Source organism: Choloepus didactylus, chromosome 3 (assembly GCF_015220235.1).
Source record: "Choloepus didactylus isolate mChoDid1 chromosome 3, mChoDid1.pri, whole genome shotgun sequence".
Taxonomy (NCBI): Eukaryota; Metazoa; Chordata; class Mammalia; order Pilosa; family Megalonychidae; genus Choloepus; species Choloepus didactylus.
In genome coordinates, this window is record NC_051309.1 from 118735154 (window position 1) to 118749271 (window position 14118).

A 14118-nucleotide genomic window follows, 5' to 3' on the forward strand; every position below is an offset into this window, starting at 1 on the left:
GTAGGCGGAAAGTCCTAACTGATTAGCTCTGAGCCACAGAAAAATCTCTGGTTTTTCATTTATTGCCATTTGTTATATTTTTATAAGTCATTGCCAATTAGAGGAGCAAAAAATGTTATTTTTTACATCTATCTAGAACCCTTAACATGCCAGCTTAAACTAGGTCATGTTTATATGGTTATTACCACAAAGAAAAGCCCATTTTCATTGTCCCAAAAATAGCACAACAGGGCTTGAAAAATATGTGCTGATTTGCCTGGGTGCTACGAGCATCACCAATAATTTTGATTAATGTGTCTTGACACTGAATGCTTTAGCCATATAATATTCTTCTTGCTTAAAGGCTAATTAGAATTCAAGTCAGCATGATACCTGCTTTTGAGGATTACAGCAAGAACATTTGTTGTAATAAGAACCTCCATGAAGCCAGTTTTGGTAATGATTGATTTGTAAAATTATTGAGGGAGAAAAAAAGAATGAGAAAGTAGACTCTGCCCCCAAACACTTATTTCCCTTAAGGATCAAATTTGAGTATAAATTAAAACATCTTGGTTGCTACGTTAAAAGTGAACTACAATAGCAGGTTTATTTAAAACCCAGAAAATACACCATTCTGATTTTTTAAAACAGAATTACATCATGAAAGCACATTTATTGTATTTATTGGGGATTTCCTTATAGCTGCTAAAAGTCTCTGACTTCTGGTTGCATGAGTTTCCTAATTGGACTCTTGAATTACTCAATTCAGATGGACTTTGTGCAAGCAGGAAATAATTATAAGTAACAATAACATAATGTTATCCTTTAACCATTATTTTTTCTCTTCCTTTTTCTTTTAGGAATTCATTTCATATCCTCTGTTGCTTCCAAGTGTTTTCCTCTGCTAATTTTAAAATGTGATTTGATGTTTCTGAGGAAGGAAACTCATCTCCAGAGGATTTAGAAGATAGGTTTCTATTAGATTCCTGAGCAGTATACCTAATCGTAAGAATGCCAAAGTAAATGTTTCTGCTACCTATAAAAGTAAGTCTTTATATGATTGAGTGTCAGGGATGATTTAACATAAGAAGGTATATAGGGCTAGTTACTGTCTCACACCATCCCAATCCTCTAGTTCCTGATCTGAATGTCAAATTTTCACTAACATGGGGCCAGAGTGAAAACATCAATCTTTTAGGGAAGATACATTGTGAATTTTTCTTTACAACTTAACTGATACGCTCTTTTTGACTGAATGTAATTTTTACTCTATTATGTCTCCCTGGCCTTACATGGTTTTTTCCTAATTTACTTTCTGAATATGGTGAGATAAACTGGTGGTATATGTTGAAAGGAGAAAAGCAAGCACCGAAAATCCGTATTTGTGAAAATGTCTTAGTGAAATTTTAGTCATAGTGAAAACTATGACTGGGCCTAAGAGAATTTCCGTCATCGCACATCATGCTTTGCGTATCAACGGTGCCAGGAAGAACTGTGACAGAACTACAACCAGAACATTGTGTTCCCTCATCTTTTGTTCCTGGAGTACATTTGGGTCCTTGGACAAGGGGGATAGTGTGCTGTCACATGTCAAGAGAAACCAGGTTATCTTACTGCTCTTAAAAGTACCATTTACCCATTATTGCAAACGAGTTGCCAGAATTTATATCTCTCAACCCTGTAGAGTATAAATTGCTGTATGTTCCGTAGTTAACATTACTCACTTGAGGAATGACTATATAGAACAGATGTGTAACCAATGACTCCAATATTCTGAGCTGCTCCAAGAGAAAGAAATAACAATACCCCAAATTTATATAGCATTGGTTATAGGTTGAATTGTGCCCTCCAATAAAGACATGTTCAAGTCCTAACTCCCAGTCCTGTGAGTTGGACCTTATCTGGAAATAGGGTCTTTGAAGATGTTATTAGTTAAGATGAGGCCAAACTGGATTAAAGTGGGTCCTAATCCAATGTGACCAGCATCCTTTTAAGAAGGGGAGAATAGGACACAGGAGAGGAGGCGGGAGCACCATGTGACGACAGAGGCAGAGGACACCATTGCCAGCAAGCCATCTCCAGAAGCCAAGAAAAAGACATGGAATAGATTCCTCCCTACAGACTTCAGAGGAAGCATGGCCCTGCCAACATCTTGATTTCAGACTTCCAGTCTCTGATTGTGAGACAATAAATTTCTGTTGTTTTAAGCCACCCGGTATTGGTACTTTGTACGGCAGCCTTAGGAAACTAAGACAATTTACTGCCTGCTTGGCAATATTTCAAGAGCTGTGCATATATTAATTCGTTTAGTCCTTGCAACAACCCTCTAATTATTGTGCAATGATTATTCCCATCCTTATGAGGAAATTGAAGGGCAGAGGGATTATATAATTTGCTCAAGGCCATACAATTTACTAAGGAATAGAACCAGGATTCACAAACAGGTGGTCTGGTGCATAAATCAGTTTTTTTTTTTTTAAACACTTTTATCCACACACCATATAATCCACCCTAAGTGTACAATCCATGGTATAATCACATAGTTATGCTTTCACTACCACAATCTTTATGAGAACATTCCCATTTCTTCCTAAAAGACAGAAAAATATTCCATACCATCCTTTATATACCCTATTATTGACATTTAAGCTTGGTATTGTGCCTTTGTTACAATTAATGAAAGAATATTACAGTGTTACTGTTAACTACTGACCTTAGTTTGCATTAATTGCATTTTTCCCATATACCACCCCATTATTAACACTATGTAAGAGTGACATACATCTGTAAAATCATTCTTATATCAAACCAGGGTTCTTGATCCATGCTCCATACTGCTTGATTACTAGGGTAAGGTAATCATAAAATGGGATAAGAAATGTATTTACATTTTTCAAAGTTAAGTGTGGAGAGAAACTTTTGAAAACTTAGGAACTCAGAATCTTATCCTTTTATGTAATATCAGAAATGCTAGTTACAATAAGCTTTACCTATTAAAATTATATTTGAAGGCTTGCATACAAAACTAGCTTTTGAACTAAAATCTTATTCCAGAAGATCAATGACTGCATGGTGCATTGCCCATAACTTAATTTTTCCAGTTGGAAATCTTGACACTATATGAACCATGAATGCATGAAACAGGAATTTCAAATGCCTTTCACATGAATAGTTGTGCAGGAAGCTTAAGAGTGGTTTGAAATTAAGATATTCCTGTTCTTCATGACTTTCATTATGTATGCCCAAGGTATTTCCACTTTCCTCTGAGTGGTATCCTGAGATGATAGATAGGTGAGTCTGCTGTCTGGATTTAGGCACTGTACTCATTTCCTGAAAGCTGTGTGGAAGGCATTTGGATGCTCATTAAGTTTCCAACCATTCCCCGAGAGCAACAGGTGGTAAATCAAAGCTTCCCTGGTATGTCATGGCTGTTTCCTCAGTGTCTTAGAAATAACGGATGGCATTTGCATGCTCTTTGTAGTATCAGAAGATAAAAAGGGGATGAATAGCAACAGGAAGTATTTCCAAAGCACAAACAAACACACTCGTTTAGGAAGATTATGACTAACGTTCTTGCTGCCACACATTCTGAATCCATACATGGTGGTTTCTTTTTTTCATGCTGTTACTCATTCAAACCATGAAGGCATGGTTAACTATCTTGAGGCTGGCTACCTAATAAGGTAAGGTAAATTAATCAAAATAAAGAACATCTCAAGTCAATGATGCTACATCATTAAATTATAAACTTTAAATTCTATATTTCCAAATTTCCAATGACTACTAATGACCTGATGAGTCCATAAATTGTCACCTTTTAAAATTTATTTAATTATACTGACTACCTACTACATCATTAGGAAATCATCTCTCTCACATCCTGAACTAGAGCAAGAAGACAAAGCTTATTATACCAAAAATAGAATCTGTGGTCTAATACTGGATTGTTATCCAATAGCCCTTGATAATTACACAGAAAAGTATCCGTAAAGAATGGATAAAAAGGGTTTGTGCCAACTGATAGCTCCTTCTCATTTAGTCACTAGTCAGAGTTAGAGAAACAAAGGAAGATATTAGCGTTCCATGACCTCGAAAAGGTAGGTCTAGTAATTTCCAATGCTCCTAGGAGTAAAGCATTTACTGGAGGTGGCAAATTAGCAATATACCTCCCAGTCTGAAAAAGTTCACAATATTCTGATTGGTATACAGATGACTTGGGAAATGCCAAGCACCTAGTGAGATGTTTACAATACTGGAGATCACAAAATAAATAAAGACAATGATAACAAATAGCAGCACTTGAAATTACATATATATGCCTTTGGTTCTGGAGGGAAGAAACCAATTCCTTCATCTTCATCTACTCTTTATCAGCAAGAAAGTGCCATATGCATATACAGGAGAACTGGATTTCACAGCCTGTAGTAGGTTCCCGTCAGACAAGCTGGCAGCACAGCCACAGGACTTGATGCAGGGAACTCTCCCAGGCCTTCCACAATTCCCCGCCACTGAAACTCTCTCCCTCCTTATATATAAAGGTAAGGTTCTTTAAAATTAATTCTGAATATAATTTTCTTCAATATAAAATCTATGATCTTCCAATCATTTGTAATAAGCTATTTTTTTCCTTTGTGGAAATTACTAAGGAAGTGCTATAAATTAACTCTACAGTATGAAACCACATATTAATTTATGAAGTTATTTTTGAGAAATACCAAGTGAAAAGTTAGTGACTTTTACTATTTAGTATTGTCGTTACACAGTGTACTTTTTCACTGAAGAAGCCAAAGACCAAAAATATATTTAAAGGACATTTCTAAATGTCTATGATACTCATATGGAAACATCAAACAAGATGCCAAAACCAAAATTTCTGAGTGCCAACCTGGAAGACATAGCTTTCATATCTAATCGTTATGCTAAACATACTTGTGAAAGATTATATGTGATACCACATGATCTCTTGGAATTCAATATTTTAACATTTATTTTGAAGAAATCATGTTATTTCAAGTAACTCACACTCTAAACACAGCCTTCCTAAAACAGTATACGCAACTCTGACACTGAAACTCAGGAATATTAATTTTAGAGTGCTCTAATACAGACTAGAAATAGAGTAAAAGTTTTATGAGATTAGAACAATGTAAGGGCAAACTACTTACATAATGTTACCCCTTCAAATTAGTTTTAGAATTTTAAAAAAATTGAAATAAGCTGATTTTAAAGGCGTAATTACAGCTATGGTGGTACAACTTTAAGCCTTGTCAGTGGCCCTGGGACACTCTGAAAATTGTCTTAAAGAAAATGTTCTCAAACTAAGCTTTAAGCAATTATTTCAGAAGATACAAAGAAAGTTTACAGGGACAGTGTACATTGGGTCAAAATATTTTAATAACATGACTTACTTTGCAGTGACAATTACTGACAGGAAGTAGAAGCACAAACCATTTTTGAGGATTATTTATAATGGGTGAATCACAAAAACAGCTGCCTAAATGTCAGATTTATGGGGATGTTAAGACTCCAATTTTATCTGACAGGATCTTAAGAATAAAATTAAAATATAAGGGTAAAGAGAAGTTCCAGTCTTCAAAGAATTCCCATGACTTCAAATGAAGTGGTTTTTACATCCCATTTAAGTGATGTAGTTGGTTAAATAGCTGAATATACAATTCAGATAGCAACAGCAGACTTTAGCAGTGCCTGTGCTTAATTTTTAATTAAAAATTTAATTGGTTGAGATGGATGGAGGTTATTTAAAGAAAACTGCTATTTTTTTTTTCACTTTTTCCTATTTCCCCCTATATGGGTGAGTCTAATAATTACAGTTCTATGAATCCAAGACTGTCAGAGTAGTATTTACCTTTATCCCCGGAAGTCCAGGAAGCCCAGGGAGCCCTGGTTCACCCTACATAGGAAAATCACAGAGCATTATAGAATGATATTCACTCAGTCACAATATCTGGATAAAAACATGGCAAATGTTCCTAGATGAACACTTTCTGCATATATAAAAAATGAGGCCTAGTTTCAAGAAGTCTGGTGAGATTATGCAGTTCAGTCAACTCTTGATTCAGGGGATTTGTTGACCACTTTGCAGATTAGTTAGGATTTTCCCTCTTCCTGCCAGTTCATGCTCTATCGTCTCTACCAGAAGGTGAGAAGGAGGAGTAAAAGGAGGAGGAACTTCTATGAGTGTATTTCATCATTACTTTGGTCAAAGATTTGTGGGGAGGCTGCAGCTATTTGCTGAAACAAGGGTTTTGTGTGCATTCCAATAACACGTCCTAATCCAGCACCCCCTCACCTCAGATTATCAAGAGTTGGCTGGAGGAACAGATGGTCACATCAAAACGGTATACATTAAATGTCTTGCTCACTTAAAAGTATAGTAAGATTTGGAAAATCTTTTCCATTCCTGAATGATGAGAAGATAGATGAATGGTTAAGGTCATTTTTAACTCCAGCCTATATTTCTGACATTTGTTTGAGTCTGGGCAACGCTGCTTAGCAGCTTAGGGCTAATGGTACCTTGCAGCTGTTCCTGAGTGCAGGTTTGAGATTAAGTGATACATTTTGGGTGAGCTCACTGGAGACAAACTAAACCTTCTCATTTTCACAGAATTGGTCTACATTACTTTAAGCACAAAGTATGATGACAGGAGGTTACATTGCTTAGAAAATCTCCTGAATTCCAGGAAAGAAGCATAAAAGCAGGAGAAAATGAAAGCCCACTCTGTTTTGGACTGATGGGATTATTGTTTATGGAACCAGCATTTGAAGGTATAAAAGTTACATCATTTAGTGATGGTCAGTAAGTGGGATAACAACTATGCTAAAAAGGTAGGAACATTAAACTAACAATAAAAGTAATACAGGGTGGCACTTCTTTTAATCTAAATGCTATCACCTATCCTTATTCCAAGGAAAATCTACAAAGAACAATCAAACATTCCATCTTTAGTAGGTACTATTTCCAAATTATGATAAGATTTCTTTTCCATTTTGTTTTCCATAATCTGCTTTGGTATTGTCACAAAATTACTTCAGACACTGTTTATTAAGCTGTATAATTAGACATAGAAGGAACAATGACTTTCTTGATAGTTTTTGATCAAAGGTATTTCAGGAATGCAAAAGAAAAAACTATTCTGGCTGAAACAATATAAATAAAAGTTTGCACTGTGACCAATAAGACTAAGATGAGATTAAGTCAAATAAGAAAGGTTTTTTTCAATCATTCTGGTTTTATTTGTGCTAATGAATGACTACTAAGAACTGATTTGTTATTCCATTCAGAGAATATTTGTCCAAATAGATTAAACTTACATAAATACAACATAATAATTTGATTCTCTGTTTTCTTTCCCTTTCCCCTGTCACTCAAAAAATCAAGGAGAATCCAGTCAAAAGATCTTGGATCCATATTTACTGAAGATTCTATGTTACTGTAAAAAAGCATAAGGCTCTTGAAAACACTTAAATTGAAGTAGAATATATAACCAATAAAAGTAAACATATTGATGAAAATGTATAATTTTGCATTCTTTTTGAACCCCCTACCCCTACCCCAAACAAAGGATATTTTATTTGAAACATTGGTGGAAACATATAAGTTGTAGTGCTGTTTCCTAACCAGAGTCCTCATCATACTCCACCAAATTAAAAGGATCATATGGTTACTTCAAAGAAAGATTTTTATATACACACGCATACATAGACACACAAACCATGTCTTTTAACAATGAGAAAGATTATAAGACATTGTGGAGCATTTTATAATAGATACTGAATACTTACATAGACTCTGAGCATTTAGCTGAAATCCATTAGTTGATATAACAGAAGATTATAAAATATTTACTCTTGCCAGTTGCCCCTTTGTGGATCATCTAAAATTTTAAGGAAGATATTTCTTTCTCTATAAATTCTCCATCTTTATACCATGAAGGCTTATCTTCCAATTAAGAGAGTTTTCCAGTTAACTTTGCCATTCCCACATATTTGTTGGCTTAGGAGCTTCTCTGAGTTGCGTTCTTGGGCATGCACAGCCAGTAGGTCAGAGTGAGGTCATAATTTGAAGGATGTCTCCACTATAGGAGACCCCTGTATGCTCTCAAAGTTGGGGCTCTGCTTTCACCCTGCATCTCTCTTACTGTTGCCCTTTACTGGCGGAAATAGTTCAACTGTGAGAATCCCCTCTCAGGAGGAATCAAGTAATGTCACTCCTTTAACATCAAAATAAATATTTTAAAAAGATGTGGGAGAAGTAAGGAGGGACTGAATTATGTGATAAAATACACTTTAATTTATAAATCTACACACTAACTATACAAATACATAGTCACACACTGGCTCACGTATCAGTCACATACTCTACTGTTGAGGCTATAAAAGAAAAATGTCTATTATGAAATGATTTCTATGTTATGAATGTTCATATAAATAGCAAAGTTTCATACTGGAAATTAACCAGAGTGGAAAACGAATCCATGCTTTTTTGCTCCGTTATGATATCCTATACTTTCCTGGGAGTGTCTCTAATACAGGTGTGTAAGTGCCAATGAATCCACAACACAGTTCCACAACAGTGAGGAAAATGCTGTGGAAGACGGGGAGATCTCTTGAGTTGATTCTGTATTCATTTCAGTTTGTCATTTTTCTAATCTAAGAAAGCTGCATGTGTGAAAATACTTAATTTTTAAATCAGTGTTGGGGTGAATATTATCAAATCCTGGTATTACACAAGAGAAGTCAGAAATATTGTGGAAAAGTGCATTGAAGAGTAGAATCTAGCTTAAATAGTAATGAAAACAATGCTTCTCATTTTAGGGGACATATTCATTTGGCTGCGTTATAAGTTTCTAATGAGTCTACCCCCTTCTCTCAAAATAATTTACAATTGATTTTTAATGAAATGCAAAGGGAAACCACTGTTTCCATTCGTAAACTTATAAACTTCCCAAAATTAATCTAAACTATATAAGGCAATTTTTTTTTAAGAAATTGAAATCAGTTTGGAGTTTCTATTCTGAAAATAGTGGAACTTATCAAAGGTTATAGCAAAGTAGTTTTTTTTTTTTTTTTTTAAGAGATAGAACAGTCTTGTAGACACAGCGCTTAGCAGATCACAGATTTGGACAGCAGCTTAAATTTAGCTTTTAATTTTTTAAGTCTAAGAGACCTAAAATTAGATCATCTGGGAAGAATATTTATTTGCTTTTTCAAATGAATGCAGACCGTGGATCTCTGACTATATGTCTAAATTTAAGTTTCTAACATAAAGAATCAGTAGGAAATCTTAGGAATTTACAAGTAAAAGTGGCAGAGTTCTGCTGGGCTCTTTGGAAAAGTCTCAACTTTACCTGAAACTTAGGCCTGATGAATCATTACTCTTAGACTCTTAATTTCCGGAGAAAAATTTGCTTTTAAATTAGAGAAATCTTAAAAGAATGTGAATGACCTTATAAAAAATTACTTCCATCTTAACTGTTTGAAAATAAAATAATGGTCCTCTCAGTGACTTCAAGAATGTGGGAATATTATTTTAGTATGTCTTAAGGATCTCAGCTACTACCATGCGATTTATTCTTTCTTTCCCTTTCTGCTAATGGGGTAAATTCCATCTTTCTACAGCATCAGCTACTGCTAGACAAAGGCAGAGTCATGATCTTAAGAGATTTAACTTAATGTGGAATTCACATTTCCTTGTAAGCTACAATACATCTGTTATCTACAATCGGACAACACTGGGCATGGAGATCCAGAGACTCAGACCTTGTGCCGCCAACAGTTGTTTCCTGCCTCCAACTCAAATGAGAATGTGAATCTAGACATACTCACTACATGTCCTCTAATTTATTGTTGAAGTGAAACACAGTGATAAAAAAAAAATAATATATCCAATGATAGATTAGTTAAAATGGTTTGGGCAGGGTCTGTAATTAAAATTTATTCACAGATTGGTTTGCGTAATATAGCATTCATGCACAAATAGACGTGATTTGCATAAAAATTATCAGAAAGGGAGCATTTCAAATGAAAGAAAAACAAATACAATTTTTAAAGAGCTGTCCATCATTCTTTATAGAGATAGTTTAGCCAATAGGCATTTCTCCTCAAGAAAGATTAAAAACATGCAGGCTATCTTTAAACATGCAGGGTAAGTTGTTGGCATTCAAACACAATTGATTTTTGTTAGTTTCAAGCAGCTGATTATGTGCAGACTTTATTCATATATCAACCTTTTACATGTACAAAATTAATTTTTACATTTTGCTATGGCCAACATATTTGAAAATGCAAAATAATCAATAACAGTCTACATGGGAACCATGAAAACTGCATTATTTTTCCATAATTGTTTTCATATTACATAGTAGGTAACAGATATAAAATGGTGTATATGAGACAGTACAAAGTACACACTTGAGATAGAGATATTACCTTTTGCCCTGGACGACCAGATTCTCCAGGTTCTCCCTGGCCAAAGAAAACCAACAATGAAAGCGACAGTCTTACAAGAATTTTCCAAAATGCTTAGGCCCTTGAGTTCTTTCACAGATAAGCATGCCTTCCTTCTTGGTCACATGTACTTTATTCAAGTTTTTCTGCTGCTCAAAATCTTACTAGACATAAGAAACCTTTTTTTTCTCTCTGAATATGCAAATCCACATTTCCACAAGAGTCAAGCAGAAAGGGAAGACAAGGTAAGATCATTTATTTAGGCCTTTACCAGATTTCCAAGAGAAATTTTCTGTTGTGTTTGGAAGCTGAGTATGCAGGAGACTAGAAACAGAGCTATAACCATCAAAGTTGGTGAAAAGAAGAGAAGGTAAAAACTTACAAAACTCAGACCTGTGACCCTTAGGGTACAAATGCTTTGAAGGCTATAGTTACCTTAATTCCTGCAGCAGATGATCCAGGATCACCCTAAAATGAAATCCACAAGAGATTATTCCACATCTCAGAAGTATGGTGAGAAGAGAAAAGATCGCAAACACACAGCCAGCCATTACCAACACAGGCACTCAGGGGCCCCCATGACTAATGGTCCTAACTTACTCCATAAGCCTTTGTATCAGTATGTCAGCTGCTAAGATGTCAACAATTTCCAAGATAAGTAGTGCACTTCCTAAAATTATGGGTTTACTTTGATTGCAAAATACACAAGGACTACATTCCTTAAAATAAATATTGATTTATAAATATGGATCTCTTCCCTTGATACAGTACTAAAATGCATTCTGCAGCAATAACGTAATTCAGGGATCTGGAACTTTTGGCTTTCTCTATTTCTGGAATTTATTACTGTCACTGGCTATCATTTACTGAGAGTTCTCTGATCCTTTTGGTCTTCAGGAAGTCAAGGTTCAACAGATGAAGTCAAAGGGTTAATGATGTTGGGTTGGAAAAAGCCATGCACCAGGCCAGTTTGTTTTCTTTATGAAGCACTGTTACAGTTACAACCACCACATTTCAAGTGTTACACTTATTTCACTGTGACACAGTCACTGTGAAATTACAGGATGATGGATGACTTGTGGGTGATGGGTATACATGTAAGTTCTGAGATAACATCTCAAGATAGAATTGGGTTTTAAAAAGGTACCATATTCTACTCAGGTCTCAGAGAGAGTGTGTACATTTCTAAAGCAAAAATGATCCAGATAAGCAGGTGGAAAGTAGTAGAGCAAAAACTATGGAGGACAGCTGGGAATATAGCTTATTTCTGAAATGAGGCCAGCAAAGGTCTTGGATCTTCAAGCACCTTCTAGTCTTCTCTATCACATGAACATACTAGAAGGAAAAAGGGGGGGGGGGGGGACTTAGTCGTTTGAGACCATCTGGAAAACAGAAACATCCACAAAAAGGAAAGCACACATTCAGGTTTCCTCAGCTGCCCCATCTGTGCAAGTCGTCAAGAAGCTGGTCCAGGTGTCTATTTCCTTGTTCTAGATTCCGGAAGCAGCTCATAAATCTCTTTTAGTGACAGAGATAAGGCCTCAGGCCTTTGCACATGGAGCACTTGTCCCCCTCCCCAAACTCCTCTTCTGTTTTCTGGCACTCTGTTTCTTCTGCTGAAGTGCTAATATCTCAGAGAAGCCTTCACTGACCAATGAGACACAGACTCCTCACACAGACATCGTACTATGTAGCACTGTGCTGTGTTCATGTCCCATGAACTCATTTATAACTGTGTACTTAGGCTTTCTGCTTATTCATTGTCCTCTATTAAACAGTTTGTATGTGAGCAGATTCTATTTTTATTCAGTGCCTGGCCATACAATATGCTCGGTACACATATATGGTCAATGAATGAAGAAATCTCAAAAATAATTTTTTAAGCAGACCAGCAGTCAAAGATGAAAATGAAAAAGCTTTAGGAAGGAAAATAAAGTTTAAGAATAAGAAGGAAATAGTAAATTAGGTTGAGGAAACTGATATATATGTGAGTTTCTTTGACATCTGTAATTGCTATTATTCAAGTAACAATGAAAACAATAAAGAAGGGCACCCCAAATCCTACTGTCTTACTGTAGGATGACACTGATTTTTCTTTCCAATCATGAAAATTTATTGAATACTGAACGAGAAACAAATTCAGTGTGGCTAATAAAATAACATTTTTCTATTTCTACTAAATCATGTCTGATAGCCATCAACACCAATGAGCCAGGTTTGTAATGTTTAGCACAATAAGACTTTTGTATTCATATAAGCAATTCTGACTTTGCAAAGTGCCGTCTTTCCTTCAACTCATTTTTATACTTCACAAAACTCCCATGAGACAGACAGATTTAATAGATGAGGAAAATGAAGGAATTTGAGGTTAAGTGAATTTTGAGCTTCCTAAATCTACTGCCATGTTCTTTTTATTGAAATAAGAAAAGAATAATTGGTTCCTTTCGATTTGACAACAGGGGCATAAAGGTTGCAGTAAACTTTTAAATAAAAGCAAGTTGTGTGTATTAACTTTAGTTAAAAGATTTTTTTCTCAGTGTTTTAATCTCAAGTGATTAGATAATCTACTAAAGAGAATAAGGACTAAATTTAATTCTCATAGAAGAAAAAGCCAGTTCCTGGAATGCTGATTTATTTGCATACATCTGAGCAGTTTCATTTTGGTGGACAACTATGAATGACGTTTTCATTCTCTTTTTTAAAAATTTAGAATTGTGAAATCTCAAGAAATTTTTTTAACTTTTAAGTGACTAGGGAACTGCTGGAAGACATTCATAAGTTAAAGATTTTCAAGGCTAATGCTGGAAGAAGTGGAAATAAAACAGTGAATATTTATAATCTTCCTTCCCCCAAAAGTGAATATGAATATAGGATTAAAGAGGATTAAAGTAGGGGGCTGGGGGAAGTGCCTTAAGTATACTTTAAGCTTGATGAGTCAGTTGGTTTGGAAATAAGTTTCCACAGGGAAAGCCCTAGTTGGGAAATACTGTAAGAGATAATTGAGATAAATAAATTTGACTTTCTGTTTTTTGTTTATGATTATTTTCAAACACACATTTGGTAGATAATTAAATGTATATATTGATAAAGCATGTGTGGATATATGAAGTGAATGTGGTATCTTATTTCTATCATTCATCAATTAATTCAACAAATTCTTATTGGGCACCAATTATGTGACAAGTCAAGCGTATCTTGGATGCAGGGAGCTAGGGAGACAACAGTTCACAGTTACAATCCCTGTCTTTAACCTGCATTTATGACAGTCACTTACTATATATGTACATAAAAATATTATTGATTATAAGTATGAAAGAGATTCTCTCTCTTTCAAATTCTGGAATAGGAAGACACTGTTGTATTTTGGGAAATTCTGTGTCACCAAATTGTTTTGTAATTTTTTTCATATGCAGTTGGTCAAGACTACTTGTCATAAATCTTAGGCATGACTTGAATGTCTCTACCAACACCTAAATCTTCAATATATCCTTTAAAAAAAAAAACTTAGCCATTATTGTCATACAGTGCACATACTATACAAATATAAAACTAAGATGCTATTGATAAATGGTGATTTGGTATAAGGATGTTGTCCACATGACAGCTATTCTCTCCTTAGTATGTGGTTAAAAGCACAGGCTGTGGAGGTAGGAGTCACAGCTTATCAGCTGG

At 35.1% G+C, this 14118-nt stretch overlaps 1 protein-coding gene across 1 annotated transcript in view; it reads right to left on the reverse strand.

Annotated features, from left to right (window-relative positions):
* The window catches only part of COL25A1 (collagen type XXV alpha 1 chain), a 504164-nt gene that overhangs the window by 56577 nt on the left and 433469 nt on the right, over positions 1 to 14118 (reverse strand). Inside the window, exons 16-18 of the mRNA XM_037830440.1 lie at positions 10882 to 10914; positions 10429 to 10464; positions 5846 to 5890 (exon numbers count right to left, since the gene is read on the reverse strand). Coding sequence (XP_037686368.1) covers positions 5846 to 5890; positions 10429 to 10464; positions 10882 to 10914 — 114 coding nt within the window. The remainder of the gene's footprint in view (positions 1 to 5845; positions 5891 to 10428; positions 10465 to 10881; positions 10915 to 14118) is intronic.